The sequence below is a fragment of the Podarcis cretensis genome (assembly GCF_951804945.1).
Source record: "Podarcis cretensis genome assembly, chromosome: 1".
NCBI lineage: Eukaryota > Metazoa > Chordata > Lepidosauria > Squamata > Lacertidae > Podarcis > Podarcis cretensis.
In genome coordinates, this window is record NC_137170.1 from 84,104,913 (window position 1) to 84,122,642 (window position 17,730).

At 45.7% G+C, this 17,730-nt stretch overlaps 1 protein-coding gene across 1 annotated transcript in view; it reads left to right on the forward strand.

The window, feature by feature from the left end:
* OSBP (oxysterol binding protein) overlaps positions 1–17,730 on the forward strand; it is a 27,511-nt gene continuing 9,781 nt past the window's right edge. The window contains exons 1-3 of the mRNA XM_079967429.1: positions 1–504; positions 12,270–12,478; positions 15,214–15,464. Coding sequence (XP_079823555.1) covers positions 167–504; positions 12,270–12,478; positions 15,214–15,464 — 798 coding nt within the window. The 5' untranslated portion in view covers positions 1–166. The remainder of the gene's footprint in view (positions 505–12,269; positions 12,479–15,213; positions 15,465–17,730) is intronic.

Here is a 17,730-nt window from a genome sequence, read left to right on the forward strand (position 1 = left end):
GTCGCTGCTAATGGGGAGGGTTGGGTGACGGCGCGACGCGCATCGTTTGGGGGGAGGGAGAAGCCAAGAAGGAGGGAGGCGCTCAGCCTCCGGCGGTTCCTGGTCTCTCGTTGGCCGAGGCAGTTCGGGGCTCGCGAAGGCGGCGGCGGCGGTGCTGCGCGGTGCCATGTCGGAGTTACGAGCGGCGGGACCCGGCCCAGCGACGACGCCTGGCGGAGCGGGCGGCCCCATCGCCTCCGTCCCAGGAGCGACCTGTGGGCCCGGCCCAGCGCCCCCGCTACCCTCTCCCGGGCCTGGCGGCGGAGGAGGCACCCTGGGCCCTGGGGGACCGGCCCCAGGGGGGGTGACAGGCACTCCAGGGGGGAGCTCTACTTCCGCTTCCGGGTCCACCAGCTCCACTTCCGGGTCAGCCCGCGAGGGCTGGCTTTTCAAATGGACCAATTACATCAAAGGGTATCAGCGGCGCTGGTTCGTGCTGAGCAACGGGCTCCTGAGCTACTACAGGTGAGGCCACGCCCCGTCTGTCGGCCCTGGCCAGGGTGGTCGGCCACGCCCCATTCCTGCTCCGGTCACGCCCAGGGCGCCATCCAAGGCCTGTGACCCTCTTTCCCTTTGGCCGGCCTGCACCCGGTTGGACATTCCTCCCCCTGGCCAAGCCTGCGTGGCAGGAGCAGCAGCAGCAGCCTTCTCTGTGTGGAGCAGCCACTTCCCTGCCACGTGGCATGAGGGTGTCATGGCTTAGCCACGTCTTGAGAAGCATCAGGGGGGTTTCAACACCTCTGAGGCTCCCCTCAGCTATTCTGCCCTACATTCCTACCCCCACCTCAGATATGCATGGCATGTACAATGGTACCTCGGGTTACAGACTCCACTAACCCAGAAATAGTACCTCGGGTTAAGAACTTTGCTTCAAGATGAGAACAGAAATCGTGCTCTGGCAGCAGCAGCAGGAAGCCCCATTAGCTAAAGTGGTACTTCAGGTTAAGAACAGACCTCCAGAACGAATTAGGTTTTCAACCCGAGGTACCACTGTACTGCATTCTGACATGAAGATGAGGGTGGTGATAGCCGCATTATTTCCCCTTTCTCCACACCTGCGACATTCTGCGGCTTTCTCCTTCCCTTGATGCCAGCCAGCAGAAAAGCCAAATGTGTTCTAAGACACCCTCCTCCTCCTCCACATCCTTGGCAGCATCGCTGGGCCACATCTTTTTGATTCTCTGTTGCAGCCAATGGCACGGGCAACACACAGTCTGAGAGATACATCCTCTGTGATGTGTTTTGGTGTGCAGTACTTGATACTTAAAAAGAAATGCAAAAAATGTAGGCCTGTTGATATAATGCTATGATGGTCACAAGCCATTTTTACAAAAGACCTGTGTTCTGGGTGTGGCAGATTTGGCAGAGGTAACTATCACAGGCAATGTTGGCTGTGGGGCCATGTAAGCTGGGAATAGAAATAGCTTTTCTGAAATCACTGCTTCTAACATTCCTTGGTTAGGAGAGAAATTCTTCCCAGCAGGTTAGAAGCTGCACATAAACTGTATTTGCCCTATGCAGCCTTCCCTTGTTAGGATTGAGAGCTATGTTCAAATTCCTGCTTGGCTGTGGAGCTCAACAAGTAGCCTGGGGCAAGTAACTTAACTCTCAACTTAATCATCCTCATTGTGAAAAAAATTAGGATAACCCTGTACTCCAGACACCCCCAAACGTGGCCCTTCATATGTTTTGGGACTACAGTTCCCATCATCCCTGACCACTGGTCCTGTTAGCTAGGGATGATAGGAGTTGTAGTCCCAAAAACATATGGAGGGCCGAGTTGGGGGGGGGGGCTGCTGTACTCCATAAAGGAAGGCTGTGTTACAAATGTAACGAAACCAAACAATGAGGCCTTTTACTTATGACAAAACCTACCTTGAGTTACTTACTTATACTGTGAGTTCCCAAACCATCCGTGCTTCAAAACTTTTCTTCAGATGATTCAGTTTCTTCATGAGTCTTCTGCAAATGCAGAAACAAATACTTAGCATTATATGTTGCCTGTCTCTCTAAGCAACCCTTCATAGCTTTCAGTGCTGTGTTGTATGTCTGCGCCACCCTTGTGTTTTCACATAAATGTTACTCCATATCACTGATGAATAGTAAAGCCCCAGCAGTTTTCACCTACTTTCTTCCAAACTGTATGTGCATTCCTATTCCGGCTACTTCTGCATGTTAAATGAACATATATTTGTGAATTAGACAAATCACTTCAAACAATTGCAGCCCAGCTGGTGCCAAACATACTGCTCTGCTGACCTTTGGACCACAGCAGTGAGGCTAAGAGGAGGGTTTTGTTGTCTGGTCAGCCCAGGACCTCCATACATACTGCCCAGGCTTGCACCTGTTGTGCTTACTTCAACTAATTGTATTCCACTCATAAAACAGGAGGATTGTCAAGCAGCATATCAAACAGAACTTCTGGAGAAAAACTATTATTCCAGCTACCTTGCTAATCAAAAGTATGTTGAAACTAACTTAATAGAATGCCTCTGAGATTTTTAGGGAGAGAGCTCAGGTTCTCATTTTTGCCCTTGCTTTGTTCGTCAGCTGTGTTATTTCCTAAAGAGAAGGGAAATCTAAGTAGTGGGAGGGTGAATGGAGATATGGAATAATGAGAAGTGTTTCTGGAATCTGGGCTTCCAATCTTACGCATGTTTGCTCTCATTATAGTCAATGACACTTGCATCCAAGGATAGCAGCCCTAATCCATGGGTGGAGAGCTAGATTTGGCCAATTCGCCAGATTGTTATTTTCCCCACCTCTTGTGGGTCAAGGTTGACAGGTGGGTGGAGCCTAATCCAGTGTCCTGTAATAATTAGCTGTGTAGCAGGTGTTGCCTTACTATGCCATAAGCATCTTTTCTTCTCTGTTGATGTTCTTTTGCATTGCTGTTAAGTCTGGAGTGCGAATGAGGCTCCTTGAACAACTTTCCCCTTGCACATTTTTGGTGGGGCCTCTGTTAACTTAACATTTTGAAAAAAAGTATGCATTTTCAGAAACAGACCTTGAAGGTGCAGTAGTAAAGTGAATAAAGAGTGTGGTCAAATAGTAATAAGGAGTCTTGTGGCACCTTAAAAGCAACAAATTTATTGTTGCATAAGGTTTCGAAGATCAGAGTCCACTTTGTCAAATGCATCAGGACTCCAACCTTGAAAGCTTTTGCCATAATAAATCAGCCTGTTAAATGACAGCTAAGAGGCTAGAAGCTCCTCCTCCATGGCCATCGTGGAAAAATAGGCTAGTAGCATTTTAGCAGGCTACTCTCTCTCTCTCCCTCTCTCTCTCTCTCTGTGTGTGTGTGTGACCTTCTACCAAGAGGGACAGAAACCCCTTCGTTTGTGGCCAGCATGAAATGCAGCAGGTTAGTGAAGAAGGAGTAGCACATTTCCTTCTTCCACCAACCTGTTCACTTACCTGCATGGAAGTCCTTGTAGCAAAATGCAAGATTGTAATAAATCCATTAGTCTTTAAGCAGCCACAAGACTTTGATGTGTATGTTACAACAGACTACTATGGTGGTGACCAGTTTGACAGAGAAAGAACCCCTTTTCACTAGTGGGTTACAGGAAAGATTATTCGCCCAAGCTTAGGAAAATGCTTGTTTTTCACTCATAACTAGCTAAGGGCCCATCTGAACTGTGTTCTCATTCACTCATAGACTGTGTACTCATTCACCCAATAAATCTTGTCCTCTGACCTTGCAACTTATTTCATTGTCCTCTTTGACCAGTGACATCTTGTTGGTTGATCTGCTCTGATGCACACATTGGGGTTTATGGCTTTTCTGGCTGCCATTAGCTTATCTGTTCTGGTATCACATAGTAGGTCATAAATGCCTTTAGACCAGGCAGCTGAGGAACATCAGAGAGCCCATAATTGGAAACCTGAAGCTCAGAGCAGCTAAAAATGGAGAAGAAAAATCCAACTACTTTGAATTTTGAGTAGACCCAATGTTTCAATGGGTCTTCTCTTAAATATGACTACTGTTGGATATTGCCAAATCATTTTTTTCTTTTTAATATTTAATTTATAGTGTTTCTCTTTTAAAGCAACTGGATTTTAAAGAAAATCTTAACTGAGCACACATTTAAATTGTGCACATGCAGGTTTACATTATATATATACACACACACATACAGTTGTATCTTGATTTTCGAACATCGTAGTTCTCGAACATTTTGGCTCCTGAACGCCGCAAACCCAGAAGTGACTTCCAGTTTGCAAGCTATTTTTGGAAGCCGAATGTCCGGTGCGGATTCCGTGACTTTTGATTATTGGTTATTTCCTAAAGAGAAGGGAAATCTAAGTAGTGGGAGGGTGAATGGAGATGTGGAATAATGAGAAGTGCTTCTGGAATCTGTGGCTTCCAAAGCCACACTTTGGTTTCTGAATGTTTTGGAAGTTGAACGGACTTCTGGAATGGATTCTGTTCGGGTTCTAATGTATGACTGTATATACAGTGGTGCCTCGGGTTAAGTACTTAATTCGTTCCGGAGGTCTATACTTAACCTGAAACTGTTCTTAACCTGGAGCACCACTTTAGCTAATGGGGCCTCCTGCTGCCGCCACGCTGCTGGAGCCCGATTTTTGTTCTTATCCTGAAGCAAAGTTCTTAACCTGAAGCACTATTTCTAAGTTAGTGGAGTGTGTAACCTGAAGCGTATGTAACCCGAGGTACCACTGTATCAGGGGTGGCCAACTCCCAAGAGACTGCGATCTAGTCACAGAGTTAAAAACTGGCAGTAACCTACCCCCTGTTTGGAGATTCGGGTTAAAGTTGTTGAGTTTTTCAAGGAGGAGGTAAAATGTTGAGCTTTTTTAAGGGGAGCCACAGTTGTTCAGCTTCTTTGGGGGAGCCAGTGATCTACTGCAGACGTCCAGTGATCTACCGGTAGATCACGATCTACCTGTTGGACATGCCTGGTGTATATATAGTGGAGAAGAGCAGGTGTTTTGGGAAAAATACTTTGGCAATCCCACCCACCATTGAACCCAATGTGTTTTGACCATATGCGATTTTGGCTTTATGCACTGTTCCCGGAATGTAACCCCTGTGTAAGTTGAGAGGCGCCCATACGAACAAGCAAGTGAATGCTTACACATAATCTCTAAAACTTCATCATGACCATCTATTAAGCCCTCTGATTTGCAGCTTGCTTTTCTGTGCAAAAACATGGTCTGTTAGAAAATTATTCAACATCAGAGATCAAGCAGTAAATGTGATACACTGCTGTGTCTTCCTGTTGGTATTGGAGACCAATTATCCAATGCATGAGGATCTAGGAAATGTCATCCTGTATAACACCACAAATATTCAGAACCCTGACTGGTTGGATTGTACTGTTTTGCACCCTCCCAACATCATGAGTCCTGTGACATGTTCAGTTAAATGTTGATGTTTAGGGCTTTACTAAGGAAGCAGCATGGATATAATTTCTTTCTAATGCAGGGAGAAACACTGTTTTGTCCGCTAAGTACCAGCTCTTGCTCCTGGAAAGTTCCGGACACCATTATAGCTCAACTGTACGCATGTTTATTTGGAAGGAAATCTCACTTGATTCAATGGGACCTGCTTCCAAATAAGCATGAGTAGGATTACGGCATTAAAATCCAAACCTATGTACAGTGGTACCTCGGTTTACAAACTTAATCCGTTCCTGAAGTCCGTTCTTAAACCAAAACCATTCTTAAACCAAGGTGCGCTTTCCCTAATGAGGCCTCTCGGCACCGGTGTCCTTCCACCGTTCGGATTCCGTTCTTAGACCGAGGTACAGTACTCAAATCAAGACACTATTTCTGGTTTTGCGGAGTTTGTAAACCAAATCGTTCTTAAACCGGACTGTTCTTAAACCAAGGTACCACTGTATGTCTGTTCAGAAGTAAGTGCCCATTGTGTTTAGTGGAATTTAATCTCAAGTAAATCTACATAGAGATTGCAGCCTTTAGTCTTCAGGTAAGTGATCTGGCATGTGAACAGAGAAAGCCAAGCAGAAATCTTTTTTTCTCTCTGAACAGATATAATTCTGCAGCGCAAAAGGCATGTTGGCTTCGGGATCAAAGGTTTTGGTTGCTCCTATGTTGTACAAAGGTTCTGTTTAGTTACTACCCAATAGATCAGTACACTTGCTTGTTCAGGAAATGCATACATTTAAAAATGGCAATACTGATTTAAATCAGTACAGCCAAACTGAGGCTCTTATTCTTGATCATTTAAATTGGATGTTATAGACTTTGGAATGGGGTCTTATTAGTCTTATTAGATCCATGGGGTGGTTTAGAAACCCGTAGGTGAAAAAGAAAAGAGGGTGCTTTTTGCTTATATATGTGATGGTGTGACACATATATCAAGGTGTTGCAGTTAATATCCTATGCTTTTGCCAGGTTTGGGTTGTCCTGTGTTAATGGGCCATACATAACCTATTGTCACTTCCATGTTTAAGAAGGATTATGAGGATGATGCTTTGGGTTCTGACTGATAAAAGGTAAAGGTAAAGGTACCCCTGCCCGTACGGGCCAGTCTTGACAGACTCTGGGGTTGTGCGCCCATCTCACTTAAGAGGCCAGGGGCCAGCGCTGTCCGGAGACACTTCCGGGTCACGTGGCCAGCGTGACATCGCTGCTCTGGCGAGCCAGAGCCGCACACGGAAACGCCATTTACCTTCCCGCTGGTAAGCGGTCCCTATTTATCTACTTGCACCCGGAGGTGCTTTCGAACTGCTAGGTTGGCAGGCGCTGGGACCGAGCAGCGGGAGCGCACCCCGCCGCAGGGATTCGAACCGCCGACCTTTCGATCGGCAAGCCCTAGGCGCTGAGGCTTTAACCCACAGCGCCACCTGCAACAGTAAATTATGCATATCTAATACATGGCCAGTTTTGTCTTCCTTTCTGTTGTGAATTGTATGCTCCTCAGAAACATAAGAGAGTTAGTCTCTAACCTAGTAATAATAATAATTTATTACATATACTATGCCCATCCGGCCAGGCCCCCCCAGCCACTCTGGGCAGCTTCCAACAGGATATTAAAAACACAATAAAATATCAAACATTAAAAACTTCCCTAAACAAGACTGCCTTCAGATGTCTTCTAAAAGTCAGATAGTTGTTTATTTCCTTGACATCTGGTGGAAGGGCTTTCCACAGGGTGGGCGCTACTACCGAGAAGGCCCTCTGCCTGATTCCCTGTAACTGCACTTCTTGCAGTGAGGGAACCACTAGAAGGCCCTTGGAGCCGGACCTCGGTGTCTGGGCTGAACGATGGGGGTGGAAACGCTCCTTCAGGTACACTTGAGCCGAGGCACCTCTGCAATATTTGAGTTAGCTTTCACGTTTTCCTGCAAAGGATTTTGAACTGTAGCTTTTTTGAGGGGGCCGAGGCCCCCATTGTTGAGGCTGAATACAGAGCTGGGCACAAGCGATGTCAGGACGTTGCATCAGGCCCCCTCAATGTACTTTGGAAGGTGGCACCTCTGGACACAACTATAACTTCCAGGTCCCTTGGTTAGGAATTGTGATAGTTAAACCAATTTAAATTTGTAGTGGAGACATGTCCCTTTCCAGAGTTATTGCTACCCCACCAGATCCTGGCCTACTTTACATACAATTTCTCTCTGACGTGCCTGGATAGATGACATACAGTGGTGCCCCGCAAGACGAATGCCTCACAAGACGAAAAACCCGCTAGACGAAAGGGTTTTCCGTTTTTTGAGGCACTTCGCAAGACGAATTTCCCTATGGGCTTGCTTCGCAAGACGAAAACGTCTTGCGAGTTTTTCCCCTCCCCCCTTTTTCTTAGCCGCTAATAGCCGCTAATAGCGCTAAGCCGCTAATAGGGATGCTTTGCAAGACGAAAAATCCGCTAGATGAAGAGACTCGCGGAACGGATTATTTTCGTCTTGCGAGGCACCACTGTATTTACTGATTGGTTGAATGTATCACAACATCAGCCGTGCAGTGCTGTAGGCACAGGTAGTAGGGTGACCTTTGTCTTTTTCCTATGAGTCTCATCTGCCCTCTACTATAAGAATGTGCTAATGAGACACGAAGTCCCTTCTGGTGAGGTTTTGGTAAAGTACTTGCAATAGTGATGTTCACTTGGACTATTTGTTGTGCTCTACTTACCTCCTGATCCATATTTTGTGAGGGTGGCAAGGAGGGTGGCTTTAGTGATCCTATAGGAAGGAATGTTTTGTACAAACATCCAAGGAAGACTAAAATAGCCAGTATCCAGGAGTACTGGCTACTGTCAGGGGAATGCCATGGGATTCTTGGTGCTGAGATTCGGGGTCTGCTGCCTCCAGACAAACATACTATGGATGACTGTCTGCAGCCCCTTCTTATTAATGCCTCCCTCAGTGTGTTGTCTACTCATCTTTGAATGACATCAAGCCTGCATTGTTAATGCAGACCCTTGCTCTCCTCACACCAAATCTAGCCAAAGGTATTAAAATCACCCTGTGCCACTTCTTTGGGAATTTGCCCCTGTGTAGACATCCTGGCTTTTAGCCAGTGAACATTTAATTTAAAGGCCTATATTTTCAGGGAGCCATGCCTTACTCAGGCAGAGATGGCTGACTTGTTAGCCCCTCTCCCGTAGTTTGGTCTGTATTATTCATAAAGTAACTGGACTCTGGAGGATGATAAGAATAGCTGGCAAGCCAGGCTCATATTTCCCCAGTGGACTCAGCCTGCTGGAAGGAAGGAATGCCAGGTTACCCTCTGTCCAAGCTTTAGGAGGAAGCAGTAAACTCGGGGCCTCTGCGATGAAGCATTCTGGCAGTTTCTCTGTGCCAGCCCCAAGCAGGCTGTGTGTGTGCATTGTTGTTCTCTATGTGCTACTCAGCCTTGCAGTGGAAAGGAGATGGCTCTGCCTTGTACCAGGTCAATACATAGGGAACTTTGTTCTTGTCTTGGGCTGAGAGTGGGGAGGGATTTGGCGAGCCTTAAGGTAGGCGGAATGTATACTTAGTCATTTCTGCAAAACTGGGAAAGCTGTAAGCGCAGCCTTGGGCAGAGGGAATGCTGAGAAAATTGGGGACTGAAATGAATGGTGGCCTGGCTGTGTGGAGGCCTTTTGCATTCCAACTGCCTTATCCACACTGGGCTCCCATCCATGAGACTTCCTGGCAAGCTCTGGAATTCCCTGTAGGCCTGTGTCTTGAGGATATGTGATACACATATACTGTATACAGATGTGCAAATGAATCAACTTAACTTTTACTCTGAGTAGATCCCTTGAAATGAATTTCAGTGCATCTGCTCTGTTGAATAATATCTATAAAAGATAATGATATCTTTAATAATTGTACCTATAATAATATCTATAATAGATATATTACTGTTTTCCATTGTAGAGTGGCTCAAGTTCAACAGGTTACATGTAGACCCAATATCAAACTTGGTTTTTCTGGATGCTACTGCAAATTCGGTCTGTCCCTGTATTTCCTTCAGCCCAATATTTCATTTCATTGTTTGGTGTTGAGACAGATCTCTCTCTGTGTTTTGAGGGAGAGGGTAAAAATACCTAATTTCTGGAGATTTGAAGGAATCACAGACCATTTTTCTGTGTTGTGGAATTACCATTACGCTTTATCTAAAACAGCCATCAGTGAATGAAACCATAATATAAATATTCATATGTTTGAACGCAGGTGGCGCTGTGGGTTAAAGCCTCAGCGCCTAGGACTTGCTGATCGAAAGGTCGGCGGTTCGAATCCCTGCGGCGGGGTGCGCTCCCGCTGCTCGGTCCCAGCGCCTGCCAACCTAGCAGTTCGAAAGCACCTCCGGGTGCAAGTAGATAAATAGGGACCGCTTACCAGCGGGAAGGTAAACGGCGTTTCCGTGTGCGGCTCTGGCTCGCCAGAGCAGCGATGTCACGCTGGCCACGTGACCCGGAAGTGTCTCCGGACAGCGCTGGCCCCTGGCCTCTTAAGTGAGATGGGCGCACAACCCCAGAGTCTGTCAAGACTGGCCCCTACGGGCAGGGGTACCTTTACCTTTACCTATGTTTGTGTATGTGTATTGCATTAATGAGCATGTAAACAAGAGTCTTGTAGCTTGGGAAGGACTGTGGTGCACAAACGCACGCATGCACACCCTTATCTTGTGAATGTGCTTCTTGAGAATCCAGCATTTTTTTCTGAGTTTAGACGTATTAGTCTGCATCTAGTTCTGGCTTTAACGCCCCCAAACTCCTACAAGTCTGGCCGAGTCCCAATATTGAATGTAAAATCCCCCACCATCTGGCCTGTCCACTCTTGCGTGTGTGGCTGGGACAGCCAGCTTGTTGAAATTATCAGGACGCTCTGCAAAGTTCAAGAGATTGCCCTATTAATAGAAATGCCTGCCACTAGTGATCATAGTAACAGAGAGGAGACTTTTCCTTCCCTTCGGCCCCACTCAAGGGGGTCATCCCAGCCAGGGAATCACTTTACATATTTTGTAAAGTGGGGAAACAACTTCTATTTGGGTTGTGCAGTATTGCCAAGCATTTGAGAAAGTGAGTGGTAAATAACTTGCTCACTAACTTTCAGCACGTCAGTTTAATGATTAGTCAACGCAAGTGACAGGATGCCTACAACTTTGTGCAGACTGTATCTGATTGCCATACATTGGACAGATGACAGTTTGGTTATACAGTGGTACCTTGGTTCTCAAACTGAATCCGTTTTGGAAGTCCGTTCCAAAACTAAAGCATTCCAAAACCAAGGCTCGCTTCCCTTAGAAAGTAATGCAAAATGGATTAATCCATTCCACACTTTGGAAAACAAACCCTAAAACAACAATTTAACATGATTTTTCCTATCTAACAAGACCATTGATCCATAAAATGAAAGCAATAAACAGTGTGCTGCAGTCACAATCAATCAGTCAGTAGCTGAACTGGGTTCCACACAGTTACAAAAACAAACAAAAAAGAGCCGCAGAAGCAAAACCGCAAAATAAATACCAAAAGCAGACAGACCTCAGCGTAACACTCAGATTGGAAGTGTAACACTCAAAACAGAGCACGTTTGACTTCTGAAAAAAGTTCACAAACCAGAACACTTACTTCTGGGTTTGTAGTGTTTGGGTTCCAAGCTGTTTGAGTACCAAGGCGTTTGAGAACCAAGGTACCACTGCATCATTTTGGGAAAATGGGGTAGGACTTGGAAACCCAGCTAATACGGTCCAAAGCAGGAGGCAGCTCTGGACAATTAGCCCTCTGGTAAAACTGTTCCTGGACTTTAGTACCTCAGTCTGCACTTGATTTTCATGTTCCTCCATAGACCATCAATAAGTCCTACACAAAGAAAACTAATATGGCAGCGGGAAGGCTAGATATCTAGATACATAGATCATATGACTGAATCCTTCCCATGTCAATCACCTGTAGCATATAATCCAGCCATGTTTTCATGCATGTTTGTTTTTATCTAAAAAGCCTCCTAAATGAGTCAAACTAAGGTCTCCATAATCCATTTCCGTCATGGACTCATTAGCCAAGTTGCTAGTTTCTTTTCCATCCATAAAGTATTATTCACCTGCCTCACCAAAAGGAGTATTTGTCTTTGCTGCCCTTCTGGAAATTGCTGCCTCACCAGGTTGTCAAGAGAGCTAAAGCACATCCAAAACGTTTGCAAATCATAACAGTGCTGCACAAAGGATAACTAGTGGTTGTGTGAAGTTTAGGGTGTGCCTGTACGCTAGAGGTATGTTGAAAGGATCAGAAATGCGAGACAATAGAATTTTTATTGGTAGTTGCACTAGACAGAAGAAGTTCTGCTACTATCGCAGTCCACTTAAGTTTCCAGCCAATCCCCTTCCTGTTCTCAATCTTTTCATTTTGAAAAAAATCCCACCTGCACATTTCTGCCCCCTCCCCTCTAGCTGACTTCCATTGTTTCAAGAACTAGACATCTTCCTTTTTTATTATTTGAATCTCATGGCATCAGGTGGCTCCCATTCTGCAATCTGCTGTGGTGGACATTCTCAGACAGCTACCTACATGTGGGAATAGCAGCAGACAATTTACATACCAGTCAGGGAAACACAGTGGTGTTTCTTCCTTGTAGCTGATGACCCATCATTCCCTATTGCCCTGGAAAGGACAGATACCTAGGACTCTTCACTTGCTGCCTGTTTCCAATGTGGTGCCCTTGTCTCATTATTCCGAGTCTTGAGATTAGACCTCTGAGGCTTGTGCTTCTTCATGCCCTGGTGACCGCCCTCCTACTTTGTCCTTCCGACAGATCAAAGGCAGAGATGCGACACACCTGCCGTGGAACCATCAACCTGGCCACGGCTAACATCACAGTGGAGGACTCCTGCAACTTCATCATTTCCAACGGAGGGGCACAGACCTACCACCTGAAGGCCAACTCAGAGGTTGAGAGGCAGCGCTGGGTCACAGCTCTAGAGCTGGCCAAGGCCAAAGCTGTCAAGATGCTGGCAGAATCAGGTAAAGGGTGTGTTCAGGGCAGTGCAAATGAAGCAGGAGTGGGTGTGGGTGAGCGCTGAGAAACTCGAGAGAGCTTATTGTGGAGGGAGACACCCAGGAAAATCAATATGACAAATGGAGAAATGAGATCTTCTGAGCAGATTTGGTGTTGGCTAATAGCACTGGGGCAAACAGGAAGTAGCTGAGTCTTCTGTTCTCCTCATCCTACCCTGCTTGTTTGTTTGTGATTTTGGGCTACCCTTGGTAGGTAGCCTCACCTGTGAAACGCATATAGGCTAAAATACCTGCAGAGAACAATTCCTAGTCTATTCTAGGCCATGGGGTTAACATGAGGGCGCATCTCTTCCAGTTTGTCCTGTTCCATCCTATTTAGAGCTCCAGTTCCTTGGGGCAAGGTTTTCTGCCAAACACCAAATGTTTGTTACTCATACAAATTGCTCGGTGTCCTTTGCCTTGTGCGTGTGACATACCAAGGAAACAGGCCACTTGGGGCCATTGTGGTTTATAGCATGAGGCCTCTGGAAAATGTGGCTATATTTTTAAGCATCAGGCTTTTCAGAATGGTTAGCTTTCTGTTTCCCAAACCAAAAGTGCATTTTAGCAGTCAGTACCAAATCTGCTTTGCACATTACCCAATCAGCTGAGCCTCACATTATAATCTGGTGGCTCCTGAGCTAAAGCATCTGTCAGTAGCTGGTGTATCTGATTAGGTAAAATAAGTGTCAAAAGCAAGTGCCCAATGTCCATTTTTGTATTGAATAAATCATGCATTGAATTGAAGTAGTTTTGGTCCCTCGACTCCTGGGTCCCCCCATCTGGTGTCTCAAACGTGTTTCTCTCTTCTCCATAGGACATATTTGCTCTGTGTAGAAGGGGAAAGAAGTGGAAAATGTGCCATCAGCTACTGATGGGGGTTTTGTTTTATTTTCATAGAATTCTAAAGAAAAAAAAGAGGTATCTGGCAGCTTTACCAGAAAGAATTTCTTCAGTGTTTTCAAAACAAAATGTCCTTTGCCCAGTAACATTAGATTGTGTTGTGATTTAGGCATCAGAGTTTCAAATATTAGTCCTTCTTAGCTCTGTTGAATTTTCATTATCCTGGTCCCCCATCCCCTTTTAAACCTAAAGTAAAGAAATAACGGGAGAGAGAGGCATTTATTTGTGTGCATCGTCATTATCCACAGCACGAGATTTCAAGCTCATGATACTGAAACTCCGACTCCCAAATGTTAATACCTGCTCTCTCTCTGTTTGCATGTCTATCTAATTTATCTGCTATGTTGACACTCAAAATGTTACCATCTAGATACTGTGCTCTCATGTACTCTTCCCCTCAGCAACATCATGTCTCATTGTTGAATAGTATTTCTCTTGATTGCTTGCAGCAGACATTCCCCCATCCGATCGGATAGTTTTTTGTAAGTTCCTTATCCTTCTACTTTGGGACTCATTACTTGTTGGTAGTGACGAAGCACAAGAGTGAGCCAACCATTTGTGTGTGTTTTTTAATCACTAGAATGTAAGGACTGTCTTGCTGAGTTGGACCAAAAGTCCATCTAGTTCCTCATTTTAAGAGCAGCCTGCTATATGCCTCTGAAAGTTCACAAACAGGGCATGAAAAGTGATGGTCTTCCTCCAATGTACCCCCCCCCCAAAAAAAAAAGAGAGAGAGAGAGAGAGAGAGAGAGATGGGTCTTCTGTTGTTTATCTCCAACATCTTGCTACTGAGCATGCGAGTTCCATTTAAGTATCATTGCTAATAATACCTAAAAGACACATTCTAAATTCATTTTGTCCAATCTTTTTCAAAGAAAAACAAGGGGCCATTTTTATTTAATGGTTGCTTACGGTGTTTGTATTCCATATGTTAACTACTTCAAGAGACACAGCTACTTTTCTTTTGTCTGTCTTGAACTTACCACCAATCGGCTTCACAGGGTAACCTTGAGTTCTGGTATTGCAAGAGAAAGACCTATACCCACACACTCGCCAGAGCATTCCTAACATTATAAACCCACTGTTGGAGGGAGGAAAGTTACACAAGAGATTGGGCTCCGAACAATGTAAGACTTTCCAGAGAAATGGCATGATCTAGCAGTGTGGAGAAATGTGTTTAAACATCACAACTCTTATAAACAGACTCATGGCTTGCAACTAGGAGGTGTTGCATACAGTAGGCGTGGGATACTTGGTTTTGCAAATGTATTTCTCACTTCTGCTTTAAGGAGCACAGATAGTGAAATCAGACCTTAAGGCTGCTACTTTTCAGATGTTCCCAGTGATCTTTACCCTTTGAATATTTATACTGTCTTTATTGCTCCCAATTAGCTTTGGGATTATTGTTTTTTATCACTGCAAGTTTGATTTCTGCTTTGATTCCACTGCTTTGTCTATATACTCAGAAAAGGATTTTAAAAAAAACAAAACACCACCAACCCTGAAATCAATAATATCTGTAGTACTGCAATTTACACCTTAGTTCCTTCCTAAAATGGAGGGGTGGGATTAGAAATCCTGTCCTTTGCTTCAACAAACCATTGAACTGGCAAGAGAGATTTCCCTGGACTATGGGAAGGGATCACATAATGGTGGGGGGTGGGGAGAGGAAACAGGCTCCCTTTAGTCCCCTGAAGCTAGGCGCCAGTGCTGAGAATAAAGGAGGACCTGGAAATGCATCTGCTTCTGGGGTGAGCCTTGCCTTGAAGGTGTTAAGAGCTGCAGCCTTTTCCCCACAGACGAGTCGGGTGATGAAGAATCAGTGTCTCAGACAGACAAGACGGAACTGCAGAACACCCTACGCACCCTCTCTAGCAAGGTGGAGGATCTCAGCACCTGCAACGACCTGATTGCCAAGCACGGGACGGCCTTGCAGCGCTCGCTCAGCGAACTGGAGACCCTCAAGCTGCCTGCCGAGAGCAACGAGAAGATCAAGCAGGTCAACGAGCGCGCCACCCTCTTCCGCATCACGTCCAATGCCATGATCAATGTAAGTGTGTTGCTGCCAGACGCTCTGGCTCTGAGCCGGCCGGCGGGAAGGGGGCCGCTGGGTGCTTCCCAGGTCATTGGCTCTGTAGGCTTCAATCACAGAACTTTCAGAGCCACTGCAGCATTTCCCTCTTTTGAGGAGAGAGCTGTGATCTGGTGGGTTTTGGATTTATAAGCCGTCTGTGACATCACCCATTTTAGCAAAATATATAAGCTGCTGCTCGTCCTGAATCCCCTGTAGTTAGTTGGCTGTGCTTTCTTAGCCCAGTGTGGCCACACTGTGGCCAGTCGAAAGAATTGCAATGAAGGCATGACTCAGTATAAGAAAAGGACGTGATGGGAATTGTAATCCATAAACAGTACATCAAATCAGATTTTTAAAGTCGGGGAGCAAACCAGAAAGGAGAAGTGTAGAGAGAAAGCCTTCAGAAGAATTAAGGGCTGAGGTCCATAGGTTGCTGAGATTTTGTGGACTTGATCTCCAGGACCCGTGGCAACACAGATGTAGCTTTGTTTCCCATCTACTGGGGGTTGCCATCAGGCCAGCCTTTGAGGACTTTGCAAGGGGGTTGTTATTATTATTATAAATATTATTTATTAGTTGCTTTTTTGCCACAGCAACTCAATGTGACTTAAAGTGTTTTGAGCAAACACATACATGCATTAAACCAGCATTTTTAAAAAGTCTTTTTAATATTCTGTTCTTAAAAAAACTAAATTAAAATATCTCACCCATGCAAAAAAGCCATAAGGTAAAGGTAAAGGTACCCCTGCCCGTACGGGCCAGTCTTGACAGACTCCGGGGTTGTGCGCCCATCTCACTTAAGAGGCCAGGGGCCAGCGCTGTCCGGAGACACTTCCGGGTCACGTGGCCAGCGTGACATCGCTGCTCTGGCCAGAGCCAGAGCCAGAGCCGCACACGGAAACGCCGTTTACCTTCCTGCCCTCCGGACCTCCTGCAGATTGGGCACATGAAGAACCTACTCAGATGACAATTGCAGGGTCTGGGTTCATTCATATAGGGAGAGGTGGTCCTGGAGGCATTGGGGTCCTGAGCTACATAAGGCTTTATAAGTCAAAACCAGCACTTTGAATTGGGGTCGGAAACGAAATCGGTAGCCAGTGCAGTCAGGCCAGGATTGGTGTGATGTGCTCAGACCATCTTGCCCAGTGAGCAACTGGGCCATTGAATTCTGCACCATCTGCATTTCCCGAACCATCTTCAAAGGCAGCCCCAGGTGCAATGCATTGCAGTAATTTAACCTAGAGGTTACCGGAGCAGCAAAGACAACAGAAGATGGCTGTTCCTTATGGAGGCATAGCTGGGCCAACAGCTGAAGCTGATGGAAGGCACTCCATGCCACTGAGGCCACCTGAGCCTCAAGTGGCAGCAATCTATCCAGAAGTGTCTCTAAGAGGGCAAGAGACCCCTGAGCAGTCAGAATCCCAGAAAGGCTCTGAGCTACAATCCTGTGCGCACTTCTGTGTGGGAGAGCTCAACTGAGCACAGTGGAACAAACAGCTACATGCGGTTGCACTTTGTGTAGTATTGTTCTTGGTCCTTAAACTTGCTCCTCTCTCCAGTTATCAGTTCACTTGAGCAAAGTACCATCTAATGTCTCACAGTATCAAAGCTGAGAGCGTCCTCTTGGTAAATTCCGGTCTACTGTTGCTCCTCGAACTCTGTACTCTGGGATGACTTTAATTCAGTTGAGACTATTGCAGACGGGTTTATCTTTGGACTCAACTCTGGTAGCTGCCAGTATTGCATGCCTTCCTTCTGCATCCCATGTTCCTGGGATTTACATAAGTGTGCACCTTCCTTGCTTAATTCAGGTGACAGTCTAATTCACCTCCCACCTTTGCAGGTCAACCATTGTATGGTTCAAGTGTCAGGGAAGGATTTCTGTTTTGACCAGGGCATGGTACAACCCTGGGGCAAACAGTAAACTGTAAAGCAAGAGATTTATGCAAACACTCCAGAAATATGAAGAAGACCTCTAAATTGTCCCAAAGTTCTGTAAGTCATTCCTAGAAAAGCTATAGCTTGTTCTGCTCAGGCAAGTAGATGCTATCATTGGTGTTTTTGAAGCAACTGGCAAACTGCAACAATGAAGCTGACCACTAGGTGAAGCCCTCCCTTAAAGTGGGAAAATGACAGCCTTAGACATATGTCAACAAGAATTACCAATTGCAAAATTGTTTACTAGCCAGCTAAGAAGCTAGTGGGCTATGCTGGGTATATACCAGGATCAGAACAATCCATC